Source organism: Gallus gallus, chromosome 24 (genome assembly GCF_016699485.2).
Source record: "Gallus gallus isolate bGalGal1 chromosome 24, bGalGal1.mat.broiler.GRCg7b, whole genome shotgun sequence".
Lineage (NCBI taxonomy): Eukaryota > Metazoa > Chordata > Aves > Galliformes > Phasianidae > Gallus > Gallus gallus.
In genome coordinates this window covers 2,965,153-2,993,131 of record NC_052555.1, presented here as the reverse complement: position 1 = coordinate 2,993,131, position 27,979 = coordinate 2,965,153, and the positions used below count along the sequence as shown (strand labels likewise).

Sequence of the window (27,979 nt, the reverse complement as noted above, 5' to 3'; positions counted from 1 at the left end):
ATCCTCCCAACGCTATACAGGTGGCTATTTATTATTTTTTTGGCAGGGGATAGCAGTAGGAAACAAGGGCTCATTGCCCTGCATGTATCTAAGGACAGTGAGAATGTGATGAATCCCTATTCCCTAAAAATACTACTCTCCTTAGATTACTGATGACTAGCATCATCCTGTCTATCGTGGAAATTACTGATTCAGTACAGAGAATATATACCTTTGCTCTGTAAGTCACGTGCATCTTCAGGACAACCCCTTTCGAAGCTGGTAGATTTATCATGGAGCTCCTGGCTTTGGCTCAGCAGAATAGAAGGAAATTTTAAGCTAAAGTGCAGTAGTTCTTGATGCCCAACTGCTCGTGCCACTGAAAACCAGAAAGCTGGATGAAGCAAGAGAATATGCCACGTGGGGACAAGCCTGAATCAGGTCCCGGGGACAAAGGACTGTAAGTGAGCGATGGTTTTCCGCCCTTGGCCTTCTCTATTTTTAACTTATAGCTGGATGGTGCTGCTGCATGGTAAGAGCAAGAGAGAGAGGTCGCATGGAGGATATCAGGGTGAGGGGGTGGAAGGATGTTGAATGGTTGTTTTTAGAACGGTGAAATGATGGAGCGCTGAGGGATGGGGGAAATAAACCAATTTGGTCAGGGTTGAAGATCACAGCATCTTCCATTAATCCCTGAGAGCTGATGGTGATGACTGACAGGAGTGAGTGGGAGGATGTAAAACTCCAGCTTTGTCTTCCAGTCCTGAGACACACGGTGTCCCTGTACACCTGCACCTTGTTGCTGGCAAGGCATGATGTGAGGCTATGTGAGATGAGTAATTTGTGATTTATAAAACCTTTGCTGCAAGACTGGGTTGCATTCAGGAGGATGCTACCTGTGCTGGGGATAAAAGCCTCTGTCAGCTTTGTTGAGGTCATGGAGTGAGGCAGGCTGGAAGGAAGAGGGTTTGTGCTCTCCTTGAGGTAATGCAGGGCTCATCCAAAAACCTGTCTGGATATGGATCGTTAACTGTCGAGTGCATTATTGCATTGTTGTAACTATGTTGAGAAGATGTGCAAGGCATTGAAGGTAATTGATATTATATTATCAGATATTGCAGTTCCTGCTGTTAATTACAGGAGCCATTGCGATGGGAGGGAGAGGAAACAAAGCCTCATTACCCCTTCTGGAGGTACACCTGCAGCTGAGCGTCCTGGGGCTGTGGCAGGGCTGGGTGTGAAGCAGGCACACACTGAGCTTCACAGGGATATGGAAGTCTTTGCATTATTTTGCATTGTTCTCCCTTTACTGCTTCCCAAAATTCACCTTATTATTCATCCCGCTTTGTTCCAGGTGGTTTGCCTCCCTTCAGAGCAGATGTAACTATTAATTTGTGGGTGCTTAAGCGGTTTAGAATGTAATTTATAACACGTTTTTGGTTCTCTGCAGCTGAACGGTCCTCTCTAGCATATGCCTGTTGCAATATCAGACATTATTGTTAAGATCTCTCTTGTTCTATTCAGAAAACACGGTCTGACTTTTTCCTTGGGAAGTTGAGGATTGTTTCAAGCGCAGTACAGTGGGAGTTTCCATCTGCCATGAGACCGTATGTCCATTGGAATTGCTAGTCTGTCTCCAGTGGTAACCAGTATCAGATTCAGAGAAAGACAATGACAATGTTAATAATACATTTGACCAACCTCGCGGTGCTGTATGTGTGCTGAAGGCAAATTCCTCCCTAACGCTTGCAGTGATTTGCTCCTCCCCTGAAGCAAAGTAATTGCATTAATTTTATCTCATAAATATGTAAACATGCTATTAAATTTCATAGGAGGAGGAAACTATTCTGTGAACCTTCAAAATAACCACGGAAATGCTTTGACACGAACGGACCTCTCTGTTAAAAAGTAACTGCTTAAAAAGCATGCAGAAGGTGTACTCTTAAGTATTGTTTTTAAAGCAATTGCCATGCAACGCTGCTCAGTGTCTGCATAGCTCTATAGCTGTCCCTCCTAATGCTTTAATGCTTTCTTTGTATCTTTTTTTTTGCTGGGAGATGCAATGTAAGCATAGCATCCTGTTATTGCCTTTAGAACAAGGGCAAACCAAGGAGTGCATGGAGGGTTTCGTTCTCAGATGATCAATCCATGTAGGTTGGTGATGACCAAAAGTTGCTGCCATCTGCTTGCTGCTTGGTGGGCTGCATAATGAGTTTCTGAACCTCATCTTTTTCCACTGATGTCAGACTGTATCAGAGAAAAGCATTTTTGTGGGCGTCTAATTAACCCCTTTGCTAGCTGCTGCTGAGCAGAATTAACTCTTTTTGTCAGACAGCCAGGCTTGAGGTGCCTTCTTGACCTTGTGTTATTTCCTGCTCTTTTTGAGGCTTTACCAGCACACTTCTGTTTTGTGTGAGGATATCCTTCGTCCTTGAAAGCATGTAAGCACAGGCCTGACTTTGTTTGCAGCCTCGATTTCAGTGGGCCCCTACACGGAGCTAAATGCGTGCTTAAGTTCTTTGCTTCTTCACAGATGTAGCACTCAGCACTGTGCAGAATGAAGCCTGATGATTGCAGTGCTGCCCATTGCCCCATCTGGGGCCCCTGTTGCGTGCTGACAGGTGGGTGCCCTGGGCTGTGGGGGGACGTGCAGCTTCTGCACCCTCTGTTCTGGCAAAGCAAGTTCCTCTGGGAACCGTGGCAGTGGTGGAGGCTGCGATTAGCTTTCCTGATCAGGACTTTCTTCAGGAAGTCTGAGAGGGTTAGAAATACACAGCAGGAAATGGTGTCACCGGTCTGCGTCTGCCTTCTGGGAAGCGGGTGGTGGCAGCGAGGCAGGGAGCTCTGTGTGAGTGAAGCTGCCCCTTGTTCCCACAAGCCGCCCTCCTGCCAAACCCTTCAGCACCCTCCTAACACAGCGATTACGACCGGCTGAGTTTTAGTTCGCATTCTGCAGCTGCAAGATGGGAATGGATTTGCGTTGCGTCCTCTTAATCCCGGCTGATCGCTACCTGCGAGGAGCCCAGCGCTGTGCCCACAGCATGGCTGTACCACGCTGCTGCATGAGCCGGGGGGCAGAGGCCCTTCAGCAGATACAGCCCATGGGGGGCTGTGCTTGGCTGGGGGTTGCAGTTCAGGGGTGCTTCCTAGGTGGGCTTGTTTGTGTTCCGTCCTTCTCTCGGCCTGCTGCATCCGCTGAAGGCTGCTCCCCAGGGGTGTGCGAGGCCCTGAATGCTCTCTGCTCAATTAGTTCTGTAAAGCATTATTTATTACTATTATTTTTTTGTTTTTTGTTTTTTTTATTGTCAAAGTGGGTCAAGTCGTTTTGGCATTTCAGGCGCCCGATTCCTGGTTCAATTGCAGGCCTCGGTCACCATGGCAACTGCAACAAGCGTTCGTCATGGCTGTGCCTTGGGCCGGGTTCAAACTTGGGGCTGCAGGAGCAGCAGCGGCAGAGGGGGTTTTGAGGGGCTTGGGATGGAGGGCTGCAGGTTTGTGGGGCTGTACAGAGGGCTCATTTAGTTTTATAGGGCACCCAGAAGATGCTTGGTGAGTGGAAAGCAAATTCCAAGGCCGGTATGCTCTCAGAGGTTCCTTTTGGCAGAGCTGGCACTGGCACAGGCAGGGCACGCCGAGCTGGATGAGCACCTATGTTCCAGCTGCTGTGGAGCTGAAGCAGCTTGGGTTACTCAGGCATGGCCAAAAAACCCACTGGAGGAGCTCTGCAAGTCCTTGAGCCATCAGCATGAGCTGGCCATCTCAGCCACACGCCACCCTGGGCTGGGCGTGCTGCAGGCAGCCTTGAAGCACGCGAGGGAGAGCTGAGAATGTGTTTTTCGTGTCTGTGTGAGTGTACATCGAAATGAGTATTGATTTATTGCAGCCCACGGGAGGCAAAGTCAGTCTCATTTATCATTTGATTACATTTTGGCAGGTTTCATCTGAGTTTCACATGTGCACGATGCTTCTCTACCCAGCTTTAGCACTGGTTATCCTATGCTTTACTTTAGAAAGAGGCAGAATTCAGTGCTCTGTCATAATTGTAACGAGTGGAGCCCTGGCTGAATGTGACCTGGTCTTTATAGAGTTGCTCGAAGCTGAAACTCAAAGTGAAACTTGTGTGTGAGCTCCCGTGAGCTGCAAATGGAAAGGAGGCGGTGCGTGAGGAGCTCAAGTTTTGTAGGGCTGCAGCAGAAAACGAGAATGTCCGTTCAGAGCAATCCAGCACAGTGATATGTGCCTCAGGAATGCTCGATTCAGATTCCTCTCTTGTAATTCAGGGGACCTCTCAAATCAGTTTGCGTTGAGTCGAGCATGCTGAGGCAGGATTGAGGAAATTTGCTGTAATGCCAGATAAGCAATTACGCAGCATGAACAGGAGCATTACAGCCTCCGAATCTGGAATTATTAATCAGCATAGGAATGGCAATTTGAAACCATTTCCGTCTCTGGAAGCACTCCTAATGAAGTGCAGGATGCAGTGCCCTTTGCACAGCACCTTGTGCACGTAGCTGGTGATGGTGGCTGATGGACGTAGATGCAGCTGTGTTGGGTTGTTAGAAGTCATAATTGGTGCTTCTTAAATTTAGCCAGGAAAGGTAGCAGCAGGAGGGCAATGCCTGTTTGAGTTGGGTCAGCTGAAAGTCTGCGAAGAAATCTGGTACTTCTGTGCTTTTTAATAAGGCAGAAAGGCTGTAGTGTTTTCACTTCATCATAGACCTGAAGTGCTGCCGGTGCTGCAGCATAGAATATGGTGATAGATGTGGTGTTTGGAGGAGTCTGGCAGGAAAAAAGACATCAAAGAGGAGGAACCGGGGTGGGGGGGAGGGGATCTGAGTTTTCCTGTCTTACACTGGGATTGCTGCTCAGCTCTGTGTAAATACAGAACTGGCTTTCTGCTTTCAGTGCTGGGGCATTGGCGGAAGGCATGGGATGAGAAGTTCCATTCCCCTCAATGGTTCATCGTTTCCGTGAATCTCTTTCCTTTTCTTCTTTTACTTTTTTTAAGTCATGAAAGGTTTTCTGTTCCGGTGAACCGTTTTCGTGCTAACTTTAACTGGTGTGGGAAAAGGATGGTTTGATACAGGAAATCATGACTGCATCAACTGCGGTGGCAACCCCATCCTCCCGCAGTGCCCCAGGGGTTCTGATGAACTTTAATGGAGCATTTCCTAAAAGATAAGGTTCCTTTTTTTGTGCACGCTCCTGCCGAAATAAAAAATAAAGGAGGGGTAGGGTGGGCCTGTATGGTGAGCGTGCTGACATCTCCCTTGTTCTTGAGCACAGGTTGAGGTTTTCTGAGCTCACTTCATCATTTTCAAGTCTGAGAGCCTACAGGAGAGAACGAGTTCATTTTCCCCCCGTCTTCTCTGCGGATAGATCAGTTGAAGGGTGGGTGGAAAAAGGCACTGACAGGCAGCTGGAGTTCCAGTCGCTGTCAGTGAGTGATACCTGCCTGCTGCCTGACTTCAGTGGGAGAGATCAGTCCCAAGCATGGCAGTGGGTATGTGGCTTTGGGCAGCTTTATCTGCTGTGATATTGGAGACACCTCTGGGTAACGCTTCTCCTCAAGGGAGAGTGCAGCATTTGCTTTCTCTTGGAGCTGAAGGTTGACAGCTGCTCTCTGTCTTTCTATCTGCAGTACTGCCAGTAACTCAAACCGCAGCACGCCTGCCTGCTCCCCCATCCTGCGCAAACGCTCCCGGTCCCCAACACCGCAGGACTCCCAAGGAGACACCATGGTGGAAAAAGGCTCAGACCACTCGTCAGACAAATCCCCTTCCACGCCGGAGCAGGGTGTACAGCGGAGCTGTTCCTCTCAGTCAGGCCGCAGTGGGGCCAAGAACTCCAAGGTAAGGAGCGAGCAAATAGCCTTGGTCAAGATGCACACGTGTCCAGTGCTGTAAGCTCTGTAATGTGGTGCACTGGCTTTGTCCAGTGCCATCTTTTTTTATATACCTCTGGCTAACCCTCCTTCTTCCCCTATCGTGATTGTAAGAACTCCGACTGGAGGCCATCTGGGTAGGTCAGACCTACCCTCTGTCATCCTTTCAGTGAACTCGGTCCGTGAATTGCTGATGAATTGATGGACTGTGGCTCAAAACTGGCTTTTGTAGGCTAACCATTTTGCAGTCAGGGCCCTGTTTTCTTGGCAGGCTCTGTGATTTTGAATAAGACCTTGAAAATCAGCTGTAGCAATTGCTCTTTATCAACTAGATCACGAAGGGTCATGGAACACATGAAGATTCCTCTGTGCAGACAGCTTGTAAAAAGCCCACGCATCTCTCCAGTCCTGGCCAAGCCATGTTGAGATGAGGTTCAAGCTGCATAGAATCAGTTTGCTAGTCCTCTGCACAGTGTCTCTTAGTGGTACAATATTACAGGTGTCTGACAAACTGCATGGGAATCTTGGACAGATGGTACTTTTCCTCAGAAAGGGCTCTGTCCTTTGGCAGTATTGGAGCCAGTATCAGCCTTGTCTTTGCTGTACTGGAAGGATGAGGGTTTCAGCTGTGGGGACTCCTAATTTCCTGTGAACAGTGGAATTTGGTGAAGCAGATGAGGGCTGTGGGAACCAAGGGTAACCTTTGATAATAATGCTAACGTCAATGGTGTAGCAGCTGCCAGGAGCGTTTGCTTTTTACTCATTTTACGAAGTGAAATATTTCACCCTGAACCACTCCACAGTGTCACAGATGACTGTGGCATAAATGCTGGCTTGTGGGCAATGAGCTGTTGGGTCCTTTGCCCAACTTATTGCTGGATTGTGTCACGTGCATAAAAAGTCTTCATCCACTCCTCTTGGTATTCACCGTCAGCAAAAGAAACTGGATCCACTGGCCCACACTCCCTGGGCTGAATTGCTCTCTCACCTCTAAGGAAGGAGGATATATGTTAAAAAGATGGGATGAAGGAATTTCTCTGGACAATTCATTTGAGGCTAGGCAGTTCTGGGGCTGCCCTTGAGGTCAGACTTGCTTCCTGTGTGCCCAGTAACCTTCAGCTACCACCCCAGGGTGGAGGAGGATGCCCATGGGCGTGATGGTACTGTCAGGCCTGTGTGCATGGGCAGTCTGTCCCCAGAAGGGAGCCATACAGGTGGGAGGAGGCAGAATGCTCCCTGTGTTCATTGCCACGCTGGGGGTCAGTCTCTCAGGGCAATTGCATCCTCAGCAAGGGGTGTTCCTGAGATGAGTTGCATTGCCCTGGCTGTGATGTGCTGTGACTCTAGGCCACGGGAATGTGATTCTTAACAACGCAGTGACTAGTGATGCTTAATAGTATATTTTAATAATAATTCACGGTGCTTTTAACAAGGAAAGGAAGTGGAAGTGGGAGGGATGCGATGCTGTCTGTTGGGTTTGTGGGTTTTCCTTCTCTTGAATCGTGAGGTAATTTTTCTTCTTTCTTTAATTTCTCTCTTTTCATTCCTGCATGCTTTCTCTCCGATTAAGTCACACAAGCGCCTCTCCAAAGTAAGCCTTCTTTTTTCTCTCCTGTGCCCCACTGTAGAATTGTCTCATCCTGCAGAAACCCTCCCCGTGGTACTGAGCAGTGACTCCAGTAAGGCATTCTCCTGGCACGGCTGTGAGAATGTCAGCAAGAGCTCACCCCGATGCCTGTAGCTGAGAAGCTGGTTTCACTTATATCACTGGGATCTCGTTAATATTTGCTCACATGGTGTGAAAACTGGCCTGTTTCCCCATGCTCCTTCAATTGCTTCCAAGTAATTTTAGGCTTCGTTTTAAGATTTGCTTTCCCTCTCCCTTAAAACGAGTTGCTGTCTTTACAGGGAGAGATCCTCTGGCTTTGGTAGGCTGAACTGTACCATAATCCATCCTCTTTCCTCTCTTCTTCATGCCTTTTGGAAATGGGAGTTGATCTCCCCAACTGAACTGTTTGCTTTTCCTTTTTTTTTTTATGATGAAGAGTTGATTTGAGGCCATTGATCTCAGTTTACTGACCTTGCATGTTTTTCTGTGTGATGTAAATATTAAAGATCAGTGATTTCAAATGAACCCAGCTTAAACCTGGTAGAACAGACTCGTCCCAAATGAATTGTGAGAATTCATGGGCTCGCTCTGAAAGGTCACAAGTAGAAAATCCCTCTGTGGGTGCTTGGATTGGAGATAAGCTCATCTGAGATGTGATCTCAAATCTCCATGCTGCCCTCAGAGGAGTGGAAAAATCAGAAACGCTGTTGGGATGCTTATTGGACAAAGTGTCAGGCTGTTGGCATTTCCACATGTGAATGCAAGTGAAGTTGAAGTTAGAATGGCTTGGATGGCTTCATAATCTGCCAAATTAGTGTCTTGGCTTTTCCCCAGCTGATACCTTGGATTCAGTTCTAGGCAAGCTCCTAGTAAGCAGTGAAGTTTACAGTACTATTTTACTGTTTTTCCTTGGTCAGAACGCCCCTTGTAGCCAGCTCTGTCTTGCATGATTGCTGGTGGCTGCTGGGAACTTCATGTCTTTCTTTAGACAGGTTGTCTTTTGCATGGTGACTCTAGCTTGGGTGCTACTAAAGAGGACTGTGGGCCTAAGATCTGAGGTGAGGTGTGACGCCACTTCTATGGAAGACAGGTGTGGGGTGGCAGAGCCCTGCAGGTCTTGCTGGTGAGTAGAGGCACGTGGGCAGGCTGGGCTGGGCTGGAGGTGCTCGGCCAAGCAGAGGAGAGGTGGGAAGAGCCTTGGTAGGAGTGATGCGTGCAGTGTGTTTGTATTGCTGCTGTGATGAGCTTGCAGAGAGAAAAAAAAAATGCTTTATAACAGCTAGGGAAACAAAAGGAAGATGGAGCTGAGGTGAGTTGCTGGTGCATGGAAAGCAGATGCAGAGAAGGGGGTCCTGGGCTCTGCCAGCCCATGTCAAAGCTCCTGCTCCGACCCCCCGCCCCAGCCAGACTCTCACCCCATGCTCCACAAAATGGCCCTTTTTGGTATGAGAGAATGGGGTGCAGTGAGCTCCCTGCCTCTCCCCACGCCACGAAGATAACCTGTTTAAGATGGGGAAAGGCTGGGAACAAAGAGAGGAGGGGCACACGTGGTAAAATCTCCTTTCTCAGCCTCTTCTCCTCTCCCCACCCCTCTTCTGCAAGAAGAAGAACAGTCTGATTTTCCAACCTGTCTCGCTGATGAAACGAAACAGCTTGAGCCCATGAGTTTGATGCTGTGTTTATACAACCGCTGACAGCTCTGCTTGAAGTCCCTTGCCCTCTTTTGTCTGTTGAGCTGATTGCCGTGCTGCAGTGCTGCCATCAGAGGGAGCGCTTCACCAGGAGTTTTTAAGCACTGGATTGCATCTGTAGGAGGCCTTTCCTGGAGCTGGTTTCCCTTGCCATCCACCACCGTGGCATGGACCAGATGATTTGTAAGCCTGTCTCAGCCTTAGGCGAACACTGCTGCTCCTGAAACAGCTTTCTGGGCTCAGGGAACGAAGGGATTTTGCTTGCTGCCAACAGTGAGATGATGTATTTTTAACTCTTTTGCTCTTGCACAAAGATAAAAGTGATTTCATCTCTGTTGCAGATCTTTCAAGGTGCTTCCCTTCCCGTCTGTACCTAATAGCAATGCGGACTCGGAAGTCTGTAGAGCCAATTAGGTGGGGAGGGGTCTCTGAAGGTCTCTGGTCCAAATTCCTGTTCAAAGCGGGGGTGATTTGGTTAGACTGAGTTGCCCAGAGACTCCTCTGTGTTTTCAATGGAGATATCACAGCCTTGCTGGGTCCCTGCTCCAGTGCTTAACCACTCTTGCTGTGAACAGGCTTTATCCAAGTAGGATTTCCCTTACTGCAGCATATGACTGTTGCACCTTGTCCTTTTAGTGTCAGTTTTGAGAAGAGTTTGGCTGTGTCTTCCCATGTAATCCTCCTGCTGGGCGGCACAATCCCCCTGTAGGTATTCTGCTCATTCTGAACGGAGGTGAGGAGTCTGAGAATAAAGTGCATCCATTTGTTTGAGTTATAGGGATACGGAAGAGAGGTGAATAGTGTAGATCTGCAGACCAGGAGGAAGGGCTCTGGAATGTAATCAGAGCTCTGTGCCCTCACCCTGGCTCTGTGCCCCTATTTCCCCGGTTATAAAATGGACTTAGTGGTGTATCTATAGCCCATGGCATGTCATTCACTTGGCAGAACGTTTCTGTTCCTCTGGCAGCAGAAGTATGTAGGAGGGATTGTGATCCTGCTCCCTGTAGTGCTAAAAGATGGAAACTTCTGTTGGCTTCAAGCTAGCAAGCCGAACTTCATTCATGTGATCCACCGCTTCCCATCTGCACTGTAAAGCTGTAACTTTCCAAGCAAATACAGGATTATTAACCCATGGAGATTCAGGGGCAGTCATTAGAGGCTCATAAATCCCCCATTTATCTCCTTTCTCAACTTCTCCAAAGCTCTTCCTGCTTACAGCCACCATGTAACTACACGTTCTGCTGTGTCAGCTCCCACAGCATCACCTCTGCAAACCAGTGGCATCTTTTCCACTTCTGTGTGCAGCTCCCTTCCTGCCTTCCTGCTTTATTTTATCTTTTCTGTTCTAATGCTTATGGTTTCTTTTTCCAGTATGACAGACTTAACCTGCTCAAAGTAAGAATATGTTTTTCCTTTCTCTTTCTCACCCCCCTCTGCTGTACTGTCTCTTGATTTTTGCAGTTTGCAGCCCTCAACACTCTGACACTCAGTGATATACCTTTGTTCTTTTTAAAGTTGAATGCAGTTGAAGTTGGATTTAAGAAGTCAGGTTATCACAGAGTAGTGATACACTTAGTTTTGCCCTTCTTTGGATTCTCCTCACATTTAGAAAACTTGAAGCAAAAGATGAAGCTTGGGTATCCATCTAAAGGTGTGGAAGAGGGAAGATGCTCCAGAGGAGCCACTGCTGGGAATGGCTTTTCCTTGTCCCCCTGCAGAGAAGGATGGCTTCAGCTGGACAGTTTATGAATGGAGGGTATGGCCAAATATGGGGAAGTGTAGCAAGTAAGAGAAAGATTCCTCTGGTTAGTTAATGAGCTACAGAGTGTATTCAGCTCTTCAGCTCATATCTTTTCCCCTGGGTTTGGGGAAAGGCCTTAGGAGTGTTGCTCTTTCAAGTATCAAATCGTTGTGGTTTGTTTTGTGACTTATTCCATGTTACTGTGGGGATTTTCATTGGAGACCAGTGCAGTAAACAGGATGATTTCCCAACTGGCCAAAGTGCCCAACGTGGCAAGCAGTCCTTGGGAAGGGTTGGCTGCCACTTGGGTGTGGGATCCAGATGCCAGAGAGGTTAACTGGGTGCAGTGGTGTACAGGGAGCACAGGAAACTGTGAGCAGGGAGGAGAGCAGTGTAGGCAAAGCATGTCTTCATAGCAGTCTCTGGTCCAATCTGTTCTCATTAACACTCTGCACTTACTTTCTTATGGTAAAACGTGATGGGCGTCATTGCTCCTGTTGTGGGCTATCCCACTGCAGCTGATTTCTGTGTTTCTGGCAGTAGGAACTTGGCTCTCTGAGTGAAACTTTCCCAGACTCCCTTAAAAGTCTGAGATGAGTTTTTTTGCCTTTGTATTCTAGCCTGAATGGGGTATCAAACTGAACAATACTCCCAGTCCAAAGTCAGAAGCAAGATGTCTTCAAAGAAAGGAGTGCAATAAGGCATTGCTTCTGTCTTTGGCCATTCAGCAGAACTGGGCCGGGTGCCATGCAGATGTGTGGCTGTGGGTCAGAGGAAGGGATGGGCACAGCTGTGGGGCTGCTGGCACCCGCAGTGCTGATGCTGTGCCCCGTGGCTCAGCACTGCTAATGGTGTAAGGCTGTGGTGCCCCACGCTTTGCTGTTCTGGGGTCAATCTGCCCCAGCCGTGGGGATGCTTCTGCTCTGTGTCCTGACATTGGAAAGCCAGCCTTGCTGGAGTGGGAGTGTGAAGCTCGTTTCTTCCTCCCTCTGTGCTGAAAAACCGCACCTCTGGCTGAAAATGACCAAGAGTGACTTTCCAAGCCGAGTGAGCCTTTTCAGATGCTCCAATGCGACATGTGGCCTATCGTGAAACCATCTGAAATGCTGTAACAAGGACAAAAATGTACATGTGCAGATGATGCAAAACACCATGCGCTACAATTCTGCAAATAAGTCTCCTTTTTTTTTCCGTTCAGCTTTTCTGTTGCTTTCCTTCAGCAATGTTCTTGTCCCTATACGTGTCTCCCTTTTAAAATGAAAATACTACTGAAAGTGTTGGCTGATGGCTGCTGTGAGTAAAATGGTCTCCCTGCATTCCGAGAGTTCTCCAAGGGTTGTTGTTTGCAGCAGGTCCATTCGAATCAGTGTGATTTTCCCAACCTAGGCTGCAGGCTTGGAGAATAAAGCCTCGAACAGAGATGTGTGGCAGTGATTATGATGAGCTCCTCTGTTGCTAGTGGGCGCTGCTGTTCTGCAGAAGGGATTGCAGCATGGGCACAGGTTTGTGTGCGTGTGCGTGCATGTGGACATGCACACATTAGCCTGAACTGTTTCCTATGATAGATTCTTGCTCCTGGATTTGATCTTTGTTTCTGTAACTGCAAATAGCTGTGTTAGACCGTGCTGTGAAATTCATTGAAATCTCCTGTTTAATCTCACTTTCACTTCGCTAATTACGCAAACCAGATTGGACCTGGTTTCTCTGTCCGTCTTTCTTTTTGATCCTAAGATCTCTGTGCTAACTAATGCTTCTCTTTTATTTTGTCCTTACAGAAAAGCCAGAGTTGGTATAATGTAAGTACTCCCGTTTCTCTTGTCCCTGGGTGAAAGTGGGCTGGGTGCCTGGGTGGGGGGGAAGGTGCAAAGGGGCTTTGCAGTGGCAGTGGGGCACACTGACCATTTCTGAAAAGAAGAGATGGAAATGGCTCAGAACTGGCAAAGGACAGCTGGCATCCTAAGGGAAGGGGTGCCAGTAACAAGGAGCAAGAGCTTCGTCCTTCCAGTCACTCTTTTGATTATCTCTACACCCTGTACATTCCATTTCCCTATCAGGGTTGGTCTTGATGTGGTGACAAACAGAGCTGCCACCATACAAACCCTTTGCATCTCAGGGTGGAGTGGGGCAAGAGAGGAATTACTTTCTGTTGATCTCACAGAAAAGCAAAGATGGTTTATCTTTTGCTTCTGCTTCAATCTTATTTTTGTTCTGCGAGCATGAGTAGCAGTGTTGTAGGCACACAGCTGGTAGTTTGCACATTCCCATAGTCAGTCACCTTTGCATGGTTGAACCCTACCCTCAGGCTCTTTAGGGCAGCTGCCAGCAGCGCAGTGCCTTTGCAGCCAAATGCAGCAGCCACTCCGTGTTCTGCAGCATTCCCACCTTCCTGCAGCATGAGACAGAAGAACCAGGGCTTTTAGCTGCTACGACGCGCTCAGATCTGACATAGGCATGAGGGGCAGACTTCAAATAACCAGCACCAGGATTTTTCTGCCTTCTCTGGAAGTCCTTTGCGTGGCTTGTTAGGTACCATGCTGTGTAGCTGTGGCATCTTGTGCCCTGGCTGGGGAGCATCATGGCAGGAGGCTGAGGTCTTGTCAGCATTAACAGCAGCTTTGGTTTGTCTGGGATCATGGGTCTGAGTTGCTGGACAGACACGTCAGAGGGGGGCTCCTGATGGAGCATGCTCTTTGCTACCAGCGAAGGAGGAGGTGCTTTTTTGTTTTTCTCTTCTTTTTGCACCTTACCCCTTCTGCTTCAGTAATAACTAAGTGATAAGCCTGCTATGTCTTTGGGGTGAAATCCTATTTGCTGATTATTCCAGGTGTTAAACGTATCTGGTTTGATGCAGGAGTTTTTTGTGCTCCTGGTAGGAAGTGGGCAGGCCTCCCCAAAAAGAGAAGGGAATTCAGTGGGGAGGGCTGCAGAGGGGAAAGAGAGACGTGTGAACAGAGAACAGCTGTCCTCTTGGCAGCAACATCACTGCAGACTCCTTTTGTTGGAGGGAAGAGCCAAGGTGGATAATCAGATTGCGAGGTAGATAGTTGCATGGGCAGGCAAGAGCTGACCTCAGAAACAGGTAGTGGCATGGAGGCAATGGCACGGAGAGAGAAGGATAAGCACAGGAGAGCAGGCTGGCAGAGAAATGGCAGTCAGAGGCAGCTGGGGCACGTAGGCAGCCCAGCCAGACACATGGAGGCCATGGCCATGGCTCAAGGTGACTCCTGCTGTTGCACAAGAGCTGAGTCAGGCTGTAGCTGCTGAGATGCGCACCCTGCTGCACAATGCTTTGCTGTGGTCTGCTTCTGTGGGTCTCTCGTGTTTCTGTGTCCTCTCTATCTTATCTTTCTGTTCTCTTGTTTTTCCTCCATATATTTTCAGCATGAGAGACAGTACATCCGGAGAGTAAGCACTGGCTGCATATTTTGTGGTTCCCCCCACGATTATTTTCCTTTAGAAAACAAAACATGTTCCTAGTGAGTAGAGACGTTCTGGCCAGATAAAAGCAGCAATGTGGAGACGCAGATGGGCTGCAAACTCCAGGAAGGCATTAAATCCTATTGGCAGTATTAATACTAAAAATTTGCTAATCCTTCATAGAGTTTCTTTTTCTTTGCCAGCTCCTTCCCAGCAGGATTTTTCTGGCACTTGGACCAGTCTGATTCCTCTGTTTATTTTGCACACTGAGAGCAGCTCTAGAAATGAACCTGGGGAGGCAACCCCATCGTGAAGCCTCACCGTTTCATTTGTCTCACTTGCTTTCATTGTAAAAGAAGTTCTCTGTGCTTGCAGCAAACACTCCACCTTCCTTGTGTCACTTTGGTGGCCCTGGGTGCCAGACCAAAGGTACAGTCCCTGCCTCAAAGAGCAAACGGTCCTCAGAGCTCCCCAGAGCATCAGTGGTCAGAATGCTGGCTTCAGTTTTTGCTGCTTTTAACTGGTCTTTTTGTCTTTGTAGTACCATGCCCTTGTTTGCCAATTGGAAGCCTTCCTTCTCTCTCTCCCAGATTCCTTTTTTTTCTACTTTTTTTCCTTAATATGTTACCAACTTTTTTACCCTTGCGTGTTCTCCTGTCGATCCTAGCAGTGCTTTTTGGGATTGGCATCCCTACCAGACTGACAAGTGGGAGAAAGGGAGTGAACCAAGCTCATGGGTTGATGTGGCAAGAGAGACCTGCCCTTCTGTGCTCTTGGTGCTTTCCCTTTGCTCTCCAGAGATGAGTACAAGCTGGTCAGGTTCGCTGTGAGGTTTTAGAAAAGGAACACCAGAATGAATGCACTCAACTTCGGTGGATTTGCTTTGTGTTTGTGCCCTCAGGGTGGAAAAGCAAACATCTCTGGGCTGGCTGAGCTCACCAGCAGTGGCAAAGAAACGTCCTTGAGGTGTTTCTCGTGCCTTTGGTGGGGAACATCAGACGTGGAGCCCCTGGCTTGGAGGAACTGCTTTCGTGCACATTACAGCTTGTTGGCAGTGCTTTAGGCCTCACCCATCTGTGCTCATCTGTCAGGACGCAATTTGAATCCTCCACGTGCCAAATTATCATTGATTGGTTTATTACTCCTAAAAGAGGTTTTTAACTTTGCTTTTAAAGAAAGAACAGAGCTCCCAAGCAGGTTTTCTCTGTGATTTCATTTACCAAAACAGAGATGTGACTTATTCTGCAGACCCCACTTGCTTAGCAGTGGGGAGTTCACATCCCCTTTCTCTGGTGAAATGGAGGATGAGGCCGTGCTGGCAGTGTGGGATGCAGGAGCTCCACAAGTCGCTAGAAGGAATCATTCCCCCAGCAGAAGTCCTTAAAATCAGAGTCTAATTGGAGACGTTTGCCAAAGAAGAAAGTCATCTCCTTTGTCCTTCTCTTGCTGGGCTTTGAGGGAAGAGGAGCGCTTGGGTTTCACGTCTGCCTCTTGATAGCAAAAGTTGCTTCTGTAGGTTCCCATCTCTGCTCCCAGCTCTGGAGTTAGCAGAGAGCATTCCCAGAAAAGAGCCTGAGATGGCTGTGAGAGTTAAACAGTTGATGCTGGGGAAGATGGGAGATTTGTATATATGTCCATGAGGTTTGTTTGCAGTTTGATGTTTAGAACTCAAGGCCAGTCCTAGTCTGTACTCCTTTCTTTTGTGTTTATCTACTTCCAGCCCTTTCACCTGCCTTCTCTTTTGCAACCAGGCTTCCCTATACGTCTTCTTACAGCTTCTCCCTATAACTGACCTGAGTCTCACCCTCTCCACCCATGTCCAGGACCATCCCAGAGCACTGAGTGGGAAAATTACAGTGTGAAGACACTGACTGCCTCTTTTAGCTGTTCTTAAATAGTAAGTCTGAAAAGTTGTCTTTGGGAGAGCACAGTCTGCACCGAGGATTGCAACAAGCAGGGACACAAGCTGAGAGAGGCAGAAAGCCTTCTGGAGCACAGGGAAGGAATGGCAGCAGGAGAAGCAGCCGGGCAGAGGGAGAGGCCTCAGTGTGGTGTTGTGAAGAGCTGACCTTCCTGGGATTGTGCAGTCCGTCTGTAACTACGTCAGATCATCACAGGGCTGAACAGAGTAAGAAATGAGCCTTTGGTGGGCTTGGCGTGCTGTCTTTAAAGCAGCACCCTGTTGGAGACCTTATAGATACCAGAGTGAGGGGGAATCCTCAGCTGCTGGAAAGAAAAGCAAACAGTATTTTAGGTAAGACATCAGAAAAGGCTACCCAGCAGGTGGAAGCCTGAGTCTGACTAGAAACAGCGATCTTATCAGCAGGATTTAGTGCAGAAATCCAGACCTTGATGGTGAATGAGTTAGCAAGGTGCTGTCTGTCAGCTTCTGGGTTCCATAGCTGTGTGTCCAGCTGTTCCTGGAGCACTGCTAACTCACTGGCTGTCCTTCAGGTATTTTTGCAGGCCATTCCCTCCAGCCTTGCCATGATGTTAGGTGTGTTGATCACAGTGGCCACAGCTCTGAGTTGGAATGAACTTGTGGTGCGAGCTCGTGGGGTGATGGATTCAAACTCACTTCTTAACCACAAGCTGCCAGTGGTTACTCTGAAGCTTCTCCCTGTGTTGTTCAGTCACTTTTAAAGGAAAGAAAAAGGCAAAGAAGAAAAAAGGCCCCAGAGAACAGACCAGATTGAGAAGAAAAGCTGTGGGACAGGTGGTCGGTTTCCCTGCTGGCATTTATCAGCACAGCAGCCCCGCTGTCACTGGGGTTGGAACTCTCTCACAAGCACAGTGGGTATCCTGGCCTTTCCAGTCATGTTTCTGTTCTGTCCAGAAGCAGTGTAAATCTTCCTTAAAAAGTTAGGTGCAAATCCATCAGTCATGCAGATCAGTGAAGGTTTTCCTCTCCCCTCTTCTCCCTGTCTCATGCCACCTGCTTTCTGTGCCGCATGCTGTACCAAGACCATTTCTTTCTCAGTTCTTGCACTGTCAAACTTCCCTGTGCTGTCCCATCCCCCAGCAGTGGCTGCTTTAGATTTCCCACGTATTTCTCAGTGTATTATCAGCAAGATGTGACCCTGGGCCCCGTTCTCCCCTTTCCTCCCCTGAGCCTCCTCTCCACCCTTCGTGGTGCCATCCTGTCCCGTCTCTTTCTGTTTGCAGAAGAGTTAATGTTTGCTGTCCCCACCTCCAGGTTAGCTCATCCGATTGCTGATGCCATTCAGATCTGGCACGGGGATGGTGGGTGGTGTAATCAGAGGGGTTTTCTAGACGTAATCCCAGAAGTCGTTTGCAGCAAAAAAGGGACACCCAGTACAACAGAGCAGATAGCTCATGGTTGTCTGCAGTGCTGATACCTCATCCTCTTTAGGCTGCAGAAATCACTTTGCTCTCTCTGTGTCTTGGGGTGGCTGGTGGATGTGCCCTTCTAATGGTGAGAGGCCCCAGCAGTGCTGCCGTGGTGCACCCAAGCAGCTTGGTGCTTCTCCCTGTCCATATGGGCAGCCTGCACTTGCTGGCCCTGCAGTGAAACTGTGGCTTTCTAGAGGCTTTGTTGGTTTGCTTGGAGACAGCTGTGTGCACAGCTTATTTGGGAGAATGAGACTGTTTCTTCATTATTCTCGTGTCTTGTTTCCACAGACAGCATTGCAGCTGAGCAGTGCTGGTGTGGACTTTTCCTTTGTGTTTCTGTGCCTGAGCAAAGAGATGGACAGGGTGGAGATGAGGGGCAGAGGGGTACAGGGAGCTGTGCTCCAGCAGTCCTCTGGAGACCTGCAGGGAGTTCATTGCTGGTGCCCAAAGGAGCTCTTGCTCTTCCTTCCCAAAGTGACCCAGCTGATGAAGTGACACCAAACCAGACCCATGCTTTTGGAGGGGCTCAGAAATACACGCAGGAGTAGCTGAGCCCTGAAGTCCTAACTGTGTGGATCTCAGATAGCCAATTTCATCATGGCTATGTTCTGCAAGCTGGTCTTTCCTTACCCCGGCCCCCCTCACCCCCCCACGCCTCCCCCAGCACGCTCAGTCCAGCAACTTTCCATTACAGGAAACATCTGCTGGGAGGCAGGGCTGAGCCTGGGTTACTGCAGGGCATTGGCCCACACAGTTACCCAGCCACAGTAACTTAAAGCATGTGCGAGTGGTTTCGGTATCTCCCCACCCGCTCCTTCCATCAGAAACCTTAGCAGAGACTGAAGCTGCTTTGCAGAGCAGAGAAGGACAGGAGAGGAGAGCCTGCGGTGGGCACTGAAGAATAACTGCCTTTCTGGTTTCAAAGGGGAAAAAAAACCAAACAAACAACCAGCTGAAGTCTCTGAGCTGCTGACCGTCCCGATTAGTCCTGGAACTGCAGCTAGGTCTGTGAATACAGCTGGGCTGGCAGGGTGCTGGCAATTGGAACTATTTTAGTTACCAGCTCTGGCAGTGCTGGCCATCGGGGCTGGCTCTGAGGCTGCAGACAAGGCATTGCACAGAGCTGCTCGGGCTGTCGGCACACTTGCAGCCCTTCTTCAGGGGATACCCCCAGCCACAGGTCGGTGAGACTGGAAGAGAGGAGCTCAAGCATTGCCTGCCAGCACACTTATCCTCATGAGCCTCTTTTTTGAAGTCTTCTGGAGGAGGAGTCCTCTCTCAGATCTGCAGAGGCCACTGGGGCAGATGACCTGAATGTGAGTAGGAAAGCAGGGGAAGGCACGTAAACTCCTGCCAAGCTGCCGAATCTCTTTGGACATTGAATCTAAACAAGAAGTGGTGACAGCAGGAACAGGAAAAGCAGAGTTTGACTGAGAAGACGGGGAGCTGTGCAGGTGCTGAGGGAGCACCATGGATTCCTTGCTGGAGTGCGGGGCTCTCTGGCATCCCATACTGGATCAAGAACTCCTGTATCTGCAGTGGGACCTGGAGGGGCTTGCCGACTTACCCCAAGAGGTTCTCAGCCATGGATCAGATGAAGTTCCAGCTGTGAGTGTCTCTAAACTGAAGTGTTTGTAACAGAAGTTCTAGTGCTAAGCAGAAGTGTCTACAGGCTTTGGACAGGTCGGAACATCCCAGACTGTGGGAGAGGGAGTGGAGCACCCCTCCTTATGGAGACCATGCTGCTAAGTCTGGTTGCTATAATGCAGTGAACCCAAAGCTCAGGGCTGATTATAGTCTTATTCCCACCTGCTTTGCACATCCTCTCTGCCTGTCCCAGGAAATCTTGGGTTTAAGCTCTTGGTGGAGCCCATCTCTGTCCAAGGTCTTTTCCAGATATTCAGGCTAGAGGTTTGGTAAGTGAAATGGTCTTTCTGTCAATTGCTGGGTTGTAGGTTTTATTCAGAAGCAAAGCCTTTGGGCCCACAGGGCTGGAGCATGTGTCTGAACTACTAAGACAATGTTAAAAAAATACTGTCTCTAGTTGATTGAATTGGTGTGTGGAAGAGGGAATGCTGTTTATGAGTGGGATTCTGTGCTTCTTTCTTGGCTTCGACAGCATTTGACGCTTTTGAGAGGGTAGTGCTGAGCAATCTTTGTATTTCCCCCACCCCTATGTGTGCCCTCTTTCCTCCTTTTCTCAAACAGAATCTTCTATAATCAGACAGATTTGGTGGAGACCTCAGATGTGTGCCCACCATTCTGCCTTGGGAGGACTGTATTTTGCAGCTGCAGGAGGTAGGAAAGGATTGCTGAGAGGAAAGGGAGGGTACCCCAGGTTGCTCTGCCATCCCTATGTTTGTGGAAGAAAGCACGAGAGATTGGGTGAGATACTCAGGCCTCCTGAAATTGCACCTGCCTCTATTTCAGTCAGCTCTGCCTGCAGATGATGTTCTGGCTATTCTGAGCTGCTGACAGCGTGTGCATGGCGTTAGGAGGTGGTCTTTGGTTAGAACTGTAGGCCCAGGACAGAGTTGCATTAATGTTCAGTAAAGTCAGAGAGAAGCCAGCTCCTGATGTCCCCACAGCCAGCAGCACAGCCTCCTTTGGTGCCTTCCACGAGGTCTGCAGAATAAGTGGAAAACATGGTCGAGTCCCCTCACAAACCTCTTCTGCAACCACGTTCCCATTCTGCCAGCAGGTAGCAGTGGGTTTGCTGACTGCCAGGTGAAGCACTTGGTGGGGAGGGGAAAGGGAATGACTGCGTTCCTCTGGAGCTCTTGTGGACATTGGTTGCTCAAGCTCCTGTGTCAGGGCTGCAGCTGTACTTAAGCACCTATTGTCTGGGGTTGCTCTGCTGTTCCTGGGATTGGTAGCTAGTTGATGCATTGCAAACGGAGCATGTATCGTACCTTGGACAGTGTATGATGGCAGGAAAAGGGATTTCCCCTGCAGTCACGGCTCCCGTGCAGTTCTGCATTGCAGACAAAAGTATAGGCCTTCTGTGCTGTACTTACTCTTCCAAGTCAGGTTCTCCTCTTCCTCTCACTTAATGCAATGATTCCCACATCCTCCCATCTGCGTGTCTGCTGTGATGGGAGCTCCTGGCCTCATGCTTTGTAAGTGCATCCGATCCCCCTCCTCCTTATCAAGGTGTTCCTGTTTTCCCACTCCGTTTCTCCACACTCATGCCTGCCCCTCTCTTTAACAGGCGCTCTGTTATTTGCAGGTATTGAGTCCGACGTACAAACAACGGAATGAAGATTTCAGGAAACTCTTCAAACATCTTCCCGACACGGAGCGCCTCATCGTAGGTAAGGACAGTCCCTTTGTGCAGTGCTCTTTTTTTGTGCAGGCCTGTGGTTTTTGTGGTTTTAGGGGTGAAGCAGCACATGTACATGCAGCATTTCCCTCTCCTAAGAGGCTGCCACCAGGGAGCAAGCCTGTTGTCTCCTGTCCATAGGCAATCTCCTCTCCTCACTCTTGCCAATGAGTGTCATTTGTTTTGCCTCAGGGAAAGCAAAGCTGGTTGCTATCAGCTACAGCGCTGTCTCCTTATGGTTTGAGGATGTTCTCCTCCATAGTGCTCCCCAGATCTCACTGTTAGTGTCTGAGCTCTTTCCTCCACTAGTCAGGGTTGTGTGTCTCAATGTGCAGACTGCTGAACTTCCCTTTTGTTTGAACTCCTTTGTACATCCCCAGTGCTCCCTACTCACACACGACTGCCTTCCCTAACTGCATTTAGGCTTTGGCCCTGCAGTTGATTAGTGACTGCCCGCTGCATCGCATCTGTTCTTGTATCTTATGTAACTGGTGATCTCATACCATGTCCTGTACTGCTCAAATATGCAGATAGTAGCAGAGGACTAGAAATTGTTTAGGAGGCTTAAACTGGGAGAGAAACAAGCAACGATACTAGAAGGTAAGAAGGAAAACCCATGTTAAAATCTAGAAATACCTCATAAAATGCTACCAAATGGCCAACTAATGGGGCAAGGTAGTCTGTCACTAAGAGAGATTGTCTGTGGCATGCTGCTGTTGTAACCCAGTGGACAGAGCAGCAGCTGTGGCCCGGTTCCTTCTGGCTTTGCGTTGACTTTCTGCAGAATTATGTTGAGTAACTTCCCTTGGTGCTGCTGCTTATCCTCACATTTAGGCTGTCCTGCCTCCTCACTGCATCTCAGTGCTCCTTAATTATCATCTGTTGTTCACCTGCAGATTACTCATGTGCGCTACAAAGAGACATTCTCCTGCAGGGCCGCCTCTACCTCTCTGAAAACTGGATCTGCTTTTACAGCAACATCTTCCGCTGGGAGACGCTGGTAAGGCCCTCTGACTGGCACACTGAGCACGTGTTGTACGTCAGTATATTTGCTGACAACTTTAAAAGCACTCTTTCCGTCGTCCTTCTCACCGGTGTCTCTCATTACCTGCTTTCTTTTTCTGCCTTCCCCTTTCTGCATGGCTCTGACTGTAGCTGACAGTTCGCTTGAAGGATATCTGCTCGATGACCAAGGAAAAAACAGCACGGCTCATTCCTAATGCCATCCAAGTTTGCACTGACACTGAAAAGGTACCTCCTGGAAGCCTCCACCTCTGGGGCCACACTTTCTGGGTGTCAGGGGCAGGGGAATGGAGTTGGCACCACCTCCATGGGAGTTTTCTGAGTGGACTGCTGGTGGTTCATGGGGCATGGGAGAAAGTATGAATGGAAGAGGGCTGGGTGCAGAGCTTCTGCAGACCCTGGGCTTCAGCTGAGTCTGGAATTCATGTGTGTAGCTCCTATGTGGAGTGTCGAGGAAGTAGAGCTGGGTTATACAGTATTCCTTAGCTGATGGAGCTCTTTCTGTGCTCCAGCCAGCTCTGTTGGTCGAGAGGCACTCAGCCATGCCATGCAGGCTCTGTGGACTTTTATCTGTCCCAAGAACTGAGCAGCAGTGCTGGATGGCTTGCTCAGTCCTTCTGTGCACTGCCTCCGAAAAGTGATCCAAAGAGATGTTTTTCTTCATCTTTTTGTGGGCCTTTTCTGAACTGATTTTTCTTTCCATCTCTTCCCATTCAGCACTTTTTTACTTCCTTTGGGGCTCGAGACAGGACGTACATGATGATGTTCAGACTCTGGCAGAACGCTCTCCTTGACAAGGTATTGAGGCCAGCACCTCCGTGTTGGGGTGGGATGAAAGGCAGGTGGGGAATTTATGCAGAAACACAATTCCTGGGACTAATGGGTATACATAAAAAAGACATAGTGGCAATAAGCACATGTGTTTAGAAGGAGCAGCGACATTGCTGTGGGTGCAAATATCTCTTTTTGCATGGAATTCTGCTTACAGACATGTCTTGCACATGCAGTGGGTGTCCCTCTGACTCTGCTGAGGTGTGGAAGTCTCGGGGAGGAGATTTTTTCTGGTCTGTAATACAAATTACAGCCCAGAAGAAAGCAGTTAAATTGTAACACAGACAGCTCAGTACACAGACAGTGCTCTTAGTATGGCTGTGCTTCAGAAGTGTAGAGGGCATCCCCAGTTAGAATGAGAATGGTGTGGAGTACACTGAGTAAAGGCTCAGTAGGTTGGATTTTAAAATAAAGTGGAGAAATGCACCTGCTGTGCTATAGTCACTGTATATACTATATTTGGTCTGAGTATCTGTTCCACTGTCCATTGAGTATTTCTGGCTTTGCTGCAGGCCTAAGACTCATGAGCTGATCTTACAGGGTTGCCAGCATTTGGAGATGTTTGGGCTTAAGTTCATACCATTCTGGAAGTCTGAAGTTATCGTGTACCAGAATGCCCTGTCCTGAGGTTGGGGTAGTATTTAGTGTGCAAAGGGATCGCTTTGCAACAGGCAGCTTGTGTTGCTACCATATGCTGTAACTTAATCAGCCTTCGGAAGATCATAACAAAATTTAGTGCCCTTGGTTTCAAAGTCATAGCAAATGGGAACTGAGATATGGAATGATCAGGGCAGGAAACACTTAGAGAGTGCTTTATCCGTGTGTAGGATCTGTGCCTAGCAGGAAAGGGAGTGACAGAGCCAAGTGTGGCTTTCTTGATAGGACATGTGAATTATAGAGAGTGTATGTGAAAAGAAGTTAAAACAGAATTAGGTATTCATTCTGGATAAAAATTCCTCATTTGAGTCTTTTTTCTTAGTTTTGAGGGCCACTTTTAGGAACTAGCTTAAAGATTTCCTGCCTTGCTATTCACAGTAGCTGTGGGAAGAAGTTCAAGCCAGCAATTCTGAAAAAGTCCCCCAGGGTCATTTTCCACCATTACCAAGAAATCTTTGTCATTGGTCATACATTTCTCACACATGAAAATCTGTTTCCTTTCATCCATGTCCCACATACTTAAATCATGAGTTCTGCCTCATTTCTTGAGCTCCAGAATGCACTCATATGGCAGTCAGCTGACCCGCATCCCTGAAAAGTTGGGCTGTTGTGAATGGTCTTCTAAACTCACTTTCTCTTCTTAACTCAAGATATGTGTAAGCTGTTCCCAGTAGCAACTTCTCTTGATTTTAAACTGCAGCAGAAAACGTTTCTCCTTGATTCTCTTGTAGATAGTTTTCCTGGTTTCTGTAGCTTTCAGATGGCTTTCATTTAAACAGACTTGGAGGGAAGGAAAGCTCCTAATGCACTGGGGCTTGGTATGGCAGGAGACATGAAACGGAGCAGAAGAGGTGGGGAGAATGCATGTGGAGGAAAGCACAGTTTTACTGCTTGCATGGTTACATGCATAGCATTGTAGTAGCAGGGAAACACATTACTTGTGTTGTTCTGGTTGTAGCTTTGTGCTGGGGAAAAAGGGCATCCCAATCCTCAGTGCTGTTCACTTCCATTACCTACAACAGAAGTCACACACGGAAATTGTTTAGACAGTGCTAAATTAGCACTTGGCAGTGTGAGTCCCGGTGTATGTGTGGTGTTTTCATTATGGTTTAGTTGTTTCGGTTGAAAGTGTACCCTAATCTCTGCTCCCTCTTTTAGCCTCTCTGTCCAAAGGAGCTCTGGCACTTTGTCCACCAGTGTTATGGGAATGAGCTGGGTCTGACCAGCGATGATGAAGACTACGTGCCTCCTGATGATGACTTCAACACAATGGGGTGAGAGAGGGGGAATGGTATCTGTTTGTGACAAAGGAAGGATGGCTTCAGGAGAGCAAAAGTCCTTCAGTATTTCATATGTCATTTGTCCCTGCTGAGAGGTTTTGGGTTCTGGCCAAAGATTTCTTTGGCAGTAAGTGTGTAATGGCTAAAAAGCTGAAAGTGTACCAATCCCTCCTGGAAACCGGTAGGAGCTGAAATAGTTGCTTCTCTATTTGCTGAGTAAGATGAGTGATCCTGTAAATGTGCCAGAGTGTCCCATTCACGGGGCTAGTCAGCATGTTGCATGGTCAGAGAGTGCTGATGCTTGCCAGTCTGTGTATAAACACTTGAATAGTTCGGGGTTGATCTCCCCTGCTCTGAGCCATTTCTGCTTCCAACCAGACTAGAAACTGCACAGAAATATTCTTACTTGCTCTGTGTGTCCAGTTGTAGCTGTACTGAGAGGTGTAAACATAAAAACCTGTGTTCTCTGTGGCGTCTCAGCTACTGTGAAGAAATCCCCGTGGAAGAGAATGAAGTCAATGACAGCTCCTCAAAAAGCAGCATGGAGGCCAAGCCAGAAGCTAGCCCTCAGCTGCCAAAGAAATCAGTAACTGCCAGCACACTGACATCCACAGGGAGCAGTGAAGCACCAGCCTCGGTAAGTGGTCTTCCTCCATTGCAGTGGCATCACTCATCCTTTTTTCTGGGATTTCACTGGCAACCACAGTCCTCGTGGCATCATTTTGGAGGTCATGGCATTTGCCTGAGGGGATGTAAGCCAGCTATGCCTGACCTAAAAGCTATACATCGGACTCCCAGCAGTAGGGCTGTTTCCCCACTTAGAGTTTTAGGTTAAAAGAAATGGAGAATTGGAGATAAAGGCATTATAATTCTTCCTCTGCCTGCAGTGTTTCGCAAGGAAGTGGTGGGCACCTTTGTTGGCACTGTGGCAGAGTGCACCTTGTTTAACTCTAACCTGAACTCAGATTTTCCTAGCTGGTCTAGTACTTCCCTGGGGCACAAACACTATTGTTTGTGCACTTGTCTGAACAAATGAAAAGCCCTGTGTATATCCCAAGCTTGAATGATGTGTGCTTTTTTGAGCAGATGTGGTCTAATGCACCCGTGTGCTTCACAGATACCACGTGGTAACTTCCCACCTTTCCATTATTTAATTTCCAGACACGTAGAGGCCAAATGTTCCAAGGTGTGATAATATATGAATATGAAGAATATGCAGATATGAATAGTTTTTAGAAATAATCCCTGCTTTCCAGTTGCTGGTCGTGCCCTCATTGTGCATCTGTCCTCACTGCAGTTTGATGGGGTGCTACCAGAAGAGGAGGAGGCGGTAGCAGAGAGTCCCGTGGAAAAAGACCTTGGCATTGCAAATATCATGGGAGAGAAGATAGAGATCATTGCCCCTGTGAACTCCCCTTCCCTGGACTTCAATGACAATGAGGACATTCCCACTGAGCTCAGCGACTCGTCTGAGACCCACGATGAAGGTACGCAGGGCAGGCCATCAGTGTTCCGTTCTGCTTTTCCTCCCTCTCTTCCAGGGAGGGACTGGGATAGCAAATACTGAATTCATTTTCTGGACCTTAAGGTCCAGATGCAAAGAATTCTTGGTCTGGACTGCAGGAAATTATTATGGGGGGGATGGGTGGGAGGGGAGGGTTGTTTGGAAGAATGTCCCTAAAAATTGCCATATAGGTAATTACCCCTCCTGATGGTCCTGCTGTTGTCCTGGGATTGGTGGAGGAGAAGGGATAAAAGTAATTCTATTCCTATAAGGCACTGTCCTGGCACTGTAAAAGCACAGCTTGTGATGCTGGCACAGAGGATGAAGGTGGGGCTTGCGGGCCTGTTTCCCCACAGGTGAAGTCCAGGCATTTTACGAGGACTTGAACGGCCGTCAGTATGTGAACGAAGTGTTCAACTTCAGTGTGGACAAACTGTATGACTTGCTTTTCACCGACTCCCAGTTCCAGAGGGACTTCATGGAACAGCGCCGGTTCTCCGGTAAGCTGCTGCTGGCAAAGCCCAGCTGCTGACAGGGGCTGTGTTCCCTGCGAGCTGCAGATGCCTGCACAGAAGCAAGGTCTTAGCGTGCAGCCCTTGAGCACATGCCTTGAAGGCACAACGTGGCTGCTGATAGAGGCATTGGGAAATGCTGTGAGGTCTTTGGGGCTGCTGTAATGTGTATGGATGGCAATCAAAAGCAAGTGGAACCCGGCTCGTTTGGTACTGTGGGTTTATTGTCTAAGAGCCACGTGGAGGTTTATGGTTGAATCACATTCTTTATCTGTGTTATTTTTTCCTATCATTTAAGGGCTGATCGTATGTTCAAAGCCTAATATTCAACAAAAAAGCTCTTCTAGCTCCACACCAGGCACTGGCACAGACTGTGTAGTTGATGATGGAGAAGCATTCCTTGGCACACTGCAGTCCTCCTTTCCCTGTAACTCTAGGTTGCAAAAGGAGCGACAACTCCAGCCTACCCCTTCTCCCTGCACTGCAGGAGGGGAAAGTATTCCTCACACTTCTGGTTCCTTGTGGGTGTCTAAATCTGAAGCTGTGCTGCAGTGAGGCTCTTTCTGCAGCTGCTCTGCTTAGCCCTCTGATGAGCAGACTTGCAGGACTCTGCAAGCTCAGGGCAAAGCCACTTGAAAGCAGCTCCAGGCAGAAATATCCCCGTCTAATCTTGGGAGAGGATGCACCTTGTCCCTGCAGTGATCACATTTAGTACAGGAGACCTTTCCTACGCACTTACTTGAGCTCCAGTGCTTCTGCAGCTGAGCTCTACAGGGGGAAGGAGATACCCTCCTGAGCTTGGTTATTTGAGTGTGCCTTTTCCTCGGGAACTGACTTGGCATCCCTTTCAATTACTTTGATGGAATATTGTTTTCTCCTCTCAGATATTATCTTTCACCCCTGGAAGAAGGAAGAAAATGGCAATCAAACCAGAGTGATCTTGTATACCATTACCCTCACCAACCCTCTGGCTCCCAAAACTGCCACTGTCACTGAGACACAGGTATGTGAAAGTGCAGCATTGGTGTAATGCTTTGTACAAACAGATCTGTGATTTCCTTTCTTGCCTCAGGCATGTTGCTTCGCACGTTTGCATTCTCCCTATCCGTTTTCCTTTACACATTTTTCTTGTATTAACTTGCTACCTGGTATCACTGCAAATGTGAAGAGCTGAT

General features: G+C 48.3%; 1 protein-coding gene across 19 annotated transcripts in view; it reads left to right on the top strand.

The window, feature by feature from the left end:
• Nucleotides 1-27,979, top strand: part of GRAMD1B (GRAM domain containing 1B) — a 110,824-nt gene that overhangs the window by 68,648 nt on the left and 14,197 nt on the right. For 6 of the 19 annotated variants that reach the window (XM_040652138.2, XM_040652137.2, XM_040652139.2 and 3 more), the window contains 13 exons: nt 5,621-5,831; nt 7,434-7,454; nt 12,680-12,700; nt 14,286-14,309; nt 20,905-20,989; nt 21,894-21,997; nt 22,153-22,248; nt 22,738-22,818; nt 24,667-24,782; nt 25,212-25,425; nt 26,086-26,275; nt 26,649-26,792; nt 27,689-27,807. In XM_040652138.2, the coding sequence (XP_040508072.1) occupies nt 5,621-5,831; nt 7,434-7,454; nt 12,680-12,700; nt 14,286-14,309; nt 20,905-20,989; nt 21,894-21,997; nt 22,153-22,248; nt 22,738-22,818; nt 24,667-24,782; nt 25,212-25,425; nt 26,086-26,275; nt 26,649-26,792; nt 27,689-27,807 (1,426 nt within the window). Of the gene's footprint in view, nt 1-5,620; nt 5,832-7,433; nt 7,455-12,679; nt 12,701-14,285; nt 14,310-18,431; nt 19,284-20,904; nt 20,990-21,893; nt 21,998-22,152; nt 22,249-22,737; nt 22,819-24,666; nt 24,783-25,211; nt 25,426-26,085; nt 26,276-26,648; nt 26,793-27,688; nt 27,808-27,979 lie in introns of those variants that run through there. The other 13 variants (XM_015298155.4, XM_040652146.2, XM_040652147.2 and 10 more) reach the window with 9 other exon arrangements.